The 6,170-nt window shown below is 32.6% G+C and overlaps 1 protein-coding gene across 1 annotated transcript; it reads left to right on the top strand.

Annotated features, from left to right (window-relative positions):
* Positions 1–792: 792 nt before the first annotated feature.
* On the top strand, positions 793–3,089 carry LOC120341490 (uncharacterized). Its single transcript, XM_039410006.2, has 3 exons — positions 793–986; positions 1,397–1,552; positions 2,444–3,089. Exons 1-3 carry the CDS (start codon positions 839–841, stop codon positions 2,596–2,598), a joined length of 459 nt encoding a protein of 152 aa, XP_039265940.2. The 5' UTR covers positions 793–838; the 3' UTR covers positions 2,599–3,089.
* The last annotated feature ends 3,081 nt before the right edge of the window (positions 3,090–6,170 follow it).

Raw genomic sequence — 6,170 nt, 5'->3', positions numbered from 1 at the left:
TGGGAGATCTTTTAGAAAAGTGGGGCTTTCTAATACATTCTTCCACCAAAAACGTGATCAAGTACGTAAAACTGATTTATTTTTTATGTTCTCTTACATCTATTCATCAGTCGCTGCCAACACGCCAATGAAGATGGGCAAATCGATTTAGCATTTTCTCAAATTAGTGAAAACGTCGCCAGGGACGATTCAAAGTTTCAAGCACGTTGACTCGTTAAGTAATTCTTCCATGATGTTCACGTCGATTGAGAAAAGTCTCAGGGCGTGTATAAGATATATTGACCTCTGGATCTGACCTATGTAATACAGTCTTTTTTACAATCACGTCAATTCTATGTAAACACTCATGAAACATCTCACCTCTATTTTTGATTGAACCAGATCAAATAACGACATATAATGTTTGTCAAACTAATAACTCTTAAGTAAACTTAGTCTTTTATTGTAGAAATTATTGTACTTATAGATAAATATATCGATTATATAAAAAACGATAGAAACCTCTGTCATCGCAGTTTTCGGAAAGCTTTCGAACTTGATGGATATCTATTTTGGTTTCCAATTGTCGAAAAATTTGGTAAAGTCAGATCTTACTCAAAATAAGACGTGAGTCGAGAATAATAAAAATTGGCTTTAAAATATAAGATTTTTACTTTTTTAGTTGTTTTTGACAACTTTTGAATAAACATTTTGCGCACATGTGTTACTAATCCAAAAATATTTATGCCGTGATCATTAACTCGAAATTCTAACCAAAGTAATGAAAATAAAATTATGAAGATTTTCAGATTCTGCCCTACCTTTTGTTTGTAACTTTCAATATCTTTTTAACAATAACATGGGATTTCTTCGTCTCGGAAGTGGTGGTGGACTTCTTTTTGCTTTATGCTTCAATTTAATAGCACTAGCAACACCAGGATGGATTTACACGCCTGTTTCTGCTCAGGGATTGTTTCAAGTTGTCTCTGGTGGTGTTTGGGCTAACGGTACGTTTTTTCCACAATTTCAAATTTTAGACAAATGAACGGTGTAAGTTAATGCACATTTTAAACTTCAAATTTACTATTTCTTTTTGTGTGTTTTGTTCATGCATCATGCATTTTTCAGACGTCGAGTCTAGAGGCATATTTTCAATGCACAAGATTGTTTATAATTTCGCCTAATATATTGCCTCACATTAGCAAAGTCCTGTTGCTGTGTAAAACTCGCCTGAATTTTGAAAAGAGCTTTCTCCGTTTTTAAGATTCAAGATAAAAAAAAATTCCAGATGCTGCCTACATATTTTAAAACAGTTTATTTCGGAAAAATAATCATGGATTTTTAGACATATTCCAAATTTTTTGTTTCAAAAACTTCATAATGTCATTTAGTTTTCATGATATATTTACTTTTTCAGTACCAAAGGGAAATGCTGAAAAAGTAGCAATTGCATTCAATATAATGGGAGATGTCATACTTTTATGTGGAGCAATTGGGGCGTTAATCGGTGGGGCGAAAAAAGAGAAAGGATCGGCGTTTGGAACATTTGGTGGAGTGCTTTCACTACTCGGAGGTATCAAGTGTGCTTGATAAGATTAGAACATAGCAATTCGTCACAAATTTAAGTTGTGCAATTATAAGTGGAAGAATGTGTAGCTGCATGGTTTCTCTCACAAGTTATTAAATTGTAATAAAAGGTGAAATCGTGAGCTATAAACAATATTAAGTGCCTTAGATGCCAAACGTCTCAGACTTGAAACTGTTTAAAAACAACCCAACGATAAAATATATCATATAAAATAAATTTCTGGTACAAAAAGGTCATTGGCGTATCTAAAGCACACTATGTAAATTTCCATAAAGTGACGCGAATAGTTCTTGTCCTTTTGATCGAATGTATACTATATTTGTCCAAAGGGTTTAACAATTAAAACCATACGTTTACACTTTTTTACAACGAGCCTTTTTATATTGTATGCCCGACCCCGCCCAATCACATAATAAATAGATTCGTACTATCAATGAAGGGTGAGTGACATTCGAATAGCTCCGTGAGTGCTTGTCAGTTTATAATGACATGGTGAAAATTAGAGTTAAATACATACGAAAATAATCGATGAGTCATAAAAGAATAGGCATCAGCCAAAAACTGATGCCCCGCCCACTTAGACACACCGTTGTGATAAAGCAATTCTCCTTTGAACTTTTATTTGATCGTAATCTCATTTACATGAAGAATACCCGTGTATTCTAGAAATTATCTGCCGAGTGTTTCTTCTTCATTACTCATAAGAGTGAGGTAAACACGAGATGTTACATATATTTGAGATACAAAAATTATGGCGGCATACCAAATAAATACCACCGCAACAATTTGACACAGTGGAATATCTCTCTGTCAATTTAAATTAAACTTTTTATTGCACACAAATTAAAAAATTTCACCACTCTTATTTTTTTTTAGGTGTTTTGATCATGATTGGGCTTGCTTCCTATACTGGACTATATGCTGATACCGTTTTTCTTTCTAACGTAAGCTGGGGATATAGTTTCGTATTTGCTTGGGTATCCTTCGCCCTTGCAATCATTGGTGGCGTTATTTCTATCGTGGGAAATTAAAATTTCGAAAAAAATATTCTGTCTATTGCCAATTTGTAAGGGAACATTGCACATTTATATATAATTTTCTGAATTAATTTTGAATTTTCAAATTCGTCTAAATCAAACAACCAACTTTAACTCCGTGGATATAAAAGCAGAAGGTTTGTTTGGCACCGATGGACAACTAATTGTAAAACAGCTAAAAAGTGTAGTTGTTATTCCTAACTGATCAATAACGTATAGTACATCAAACGTTTAGATTTTTGTTATCATGTCACTCACTTTTATACATCGTTTGCACACCTGCTTTAGGTTGCTCAATTCTATGATATTTTCATCAAAATTAGGGTTTGTTTCATTCCGATATACGTTCACTTATAAATTCAGGAATTTTTTTCAATATATATTCCATAGTCTAAAGATACAAAGAGAAGCAGAGCTTGTATGTTTTGTTCCTACGGGGGCCTGTTACATATTTATTGATGTATTTGTTTATATTTCATTCATGAAATTTTATTTGCACTAAGCGCTAAACCATGGAATTAATATTTTTGAATAAATAATTATACTATACAACATATATTCATTTATAAGCAGCTTAAGTCTTTTTCTCGTAAAATATGATGCACGGCGTATCTGCAACACAGACTCGCGTTTCATAGCAATAAAATATTCCCGTATACCTCTACACATAGGAAACTTTCGCCAAACTCGCAGCGCTATTTGGGGAAGAATTTTAATTTAGTTCACTCAGAAGACAGATTTATCGGACCTCCAGAAGTATGCGCACCAGGATGGCGCACAACCTGAACATAGTATGTGTGTACCGGTTAGGATTCAGGATGTGCGATATCTTGGTGCGCATACTTCTGGAGCACCGATTTATCTTTATCTTATATTTTATGTACATTTGAGTTTGTATATGTAAGTTTGTTTGAAACACATATTCAATTTGTAAGCAGAGATGAAATTTAAAATTTTAAGAAAATGTTCTCTTCTGTATTAAACTCTTAGGCTAAACAACAGGTTTCCCTATTTCAAAAACGACGTGAAACTAAAACAAATTTATTCGCCTTTTTTTAAAATACTGTATATATATCTTTAGAATTCATTATTCAGTATTTGTTTTATCTCCATGAAGAAAATACAATTTATGCGACAAATAGAAAGGAGAGACTTGAATCGACACCCTTGACTAAGTCCAAAAGTAATTAATATATAAAAAAAAGTCCAACATTACATCATGAAAAAAAGTTTACAGTGGAATAAAAAACAAAACGAATACATACAAAATTACCTTAATAAGGTAATAACTGCCAGGAAAGTGGTGTCAACCAAGCTTTGTATATCAACTACTTGTTGTCAGGTAACATACACATACACATACATAACATACACTGCGTGTATACCGAGTTTCTCCGACGGTAAGACAGGGTCTAATTTGAATTATCGCTCGAAAAATAACCAACGCTTATTTGATTACGAGCTTTTCAAATATACAAAATGTGTAAACCAATATCCATTCACTCATAATCAACACGTTTTTATTTAGAAAAAAAATACCAAAACATAGATTATTCAAAAATAACCATATCATCATTCCCAAGAATGTCATGCAAAAAAAATTCTCGCTACCGACTGGGTCTTATTTTGAGGGAAGGGCTCATATTAAAATCCTTTCTAAAATTCGGGCTAGGTCTTATTTTGGGAAAATACGATGTAAGTAAATACACTGACAAAAACATAATCATCATTATGTCTGGAGATATCAGCTTTTGGTAAGAAGTTTAATTTAAACAACAACAAAAAAAATTTCACACAATCAAAGACGATAAAAATTGACAATTGGTACAAGCAAAGCTGTACTTTTAAAATCCTATATTTACATCACAATAACGCACATCTCACAGTATCTATTAGCTAATATTATTAAATGTCTCAATTGCTATCTTTCTCAAAATTTATTTCAAATGATTTAATACTCAGGTTAGGAGGAAATATGACATTGGATTTAGTCAGTTTTTGCTCCTCCTATAACTAAACGGATAATTTATAATTAAATTCTGATATGTAAAAATTGTCCATGGAGATGTTTTATTATTTATTAGAGACACTTACAAAATTGCAGGCAACATAACTTATTAACAAACTAAACTCGACTGAATTTCTAGTTCAACTTCATTCTCGTGACATTTGATGATAAACTCAATTTTATCGTTAAATCTCTAATATATATATTACAACTGCGGTGAAAACTCTACGTTATTGACGCTAATTAAAAGTAATTTTGGTAACATACAAAGTAATTTTGTTAACATCGACATTGAAGCACTGGACGACGATAAACTGAAATATGATCAAGCACGTGCATAATACAACCTTAAAAACATTAGAGCTCAACGCAAAATTTGAATTTTAAGAATTTTACGGGCCTAGTAGGACAGTATCTTTATCAATCGTTTTTTTTTTCGACAGAACACGACAATACTTATCACAAAAAATGAAATAAATCTACGAGGTGGTTAATGAACAAAAGAGTTTGTATACGATTCAAAACTGTTAGTCAATCTATGGAAGACAAAATTAAAATTCATTGAAAGCTTGCATTGTATGCAGTGGCGTAGCAAGATTCTCGTGGGCCCCCCGCAAAAATATTTCGTGGAAATGACTCTAAAATCTCTCGGACATAAGCTAAAACAACGCTTTTTTTTATTTCGTCAAAAAGAACAACATGTCTCTATTAAAAGGCAATGGTAACCCAAAATTTGCCGTTTATCTTGGTTACTTTAATTTTTCATACGTGCTTCCTCTTCTGCCCTTTTTCTGCGTTTCTGTGTGCCACTGAGAGGTTTTGCTTTCGACATCATTCTGACAGCCTTTGTAATTTTGCCGGTGCGATCAAACTACAAGACGCCGAAAATCAACGACTCCCTGGCCTAGTTACGTAAAAAACGATTTGAGCAGAGCTAACATCAACGTTATAAGATGTGTTTTACTGGTTTTGCAATGCAGCTTTTGGTTTTGCGGCTTAAATTTATAAATTCTAACCGCTTGGGCCCGTTTGCGCTGTGGGCCCTCCCGCGACCACGGGGGATGCGGGGGTGGATGCTTCGCTACTGATAGTATGGTAAAAATACAGGTTATCTTTAATTAATATGTATTTTGATTTTTAGATTTATATACAATTTCAATACACAAAAAATGAAATAAATCAACGAGGTGGTAAATAAACAAAAATGTTTTGATTGTATACGATTCAAAAACTGTTAGTCAATCTATGGAAAACAAAATCAAAACTCATTGAAAGCTTGCATGATATGGTAAAAATACAGGTTATCTTTGAGTAATATGTATTTTGTTTTTAGATTTTTATACAATTTGAATACTTAGTATTCGCCATTATTGGTATCTGCTTTTCACATTCTTCTAATATTCTCCTCTTTTTAAGTCATAATGTATTTCACAGTCGTTGTATTTTGTGTAAAACAGCCACTGTTTATAAGTCTTATTTTAATTCAGCTCAGCTGAAACTTTGAAATTTTTCAGACTTTGAATATCACTCCTTTTTTCAAAAAATAATTTTTGTTGCG

The sequence above is a fragment of the Styela clava genome, chromosome 14 (genome assembly GCF_964204865.1).
Source record: "Styela clava chromosome 14, kaStyClav1.hap1.2, whole genome shotgun sequence".
Taxonomy (NCBI): domain Eukaryota; kingdom Metazoa; phylum Chordata; class Ascidiacea; order Stolidobranchia; family Styelidae; genus Styela; species Styela clava.
Note: the sequence above shows the minus strand (reverse complement) of the source record. Positions and strands in the feature narration are given on the sequence as shown.

What these genes read in the sequence shown, in the direction of transcription:
- LOC120341490 (XM_039410006.2), top strand. Translation starts at nt 839, where the DNA reads ATGGGATTTCTTCGTCTCGGAAGTGGTGGTGGACTTCTTTTTGCTTTA. An exon ending in TGGTGGTGTTTGGGCTAACG is followed by an intron (nt 987 to 1,396) that starts GTACGTTTTTTC and finishes TTACTTTTTCAG; the next exon opens with TACCAAAGGGAAATGCTGAA. An exon ending in AGTGCTTTCACTACTCGGAG is followed by an intron (nt 1,553 to 2,443) that starts GTATCAAGTGTG and finishes ATTTTTTTTTAG; the next exon opens with GTGTTTTGATCATGATTGGG.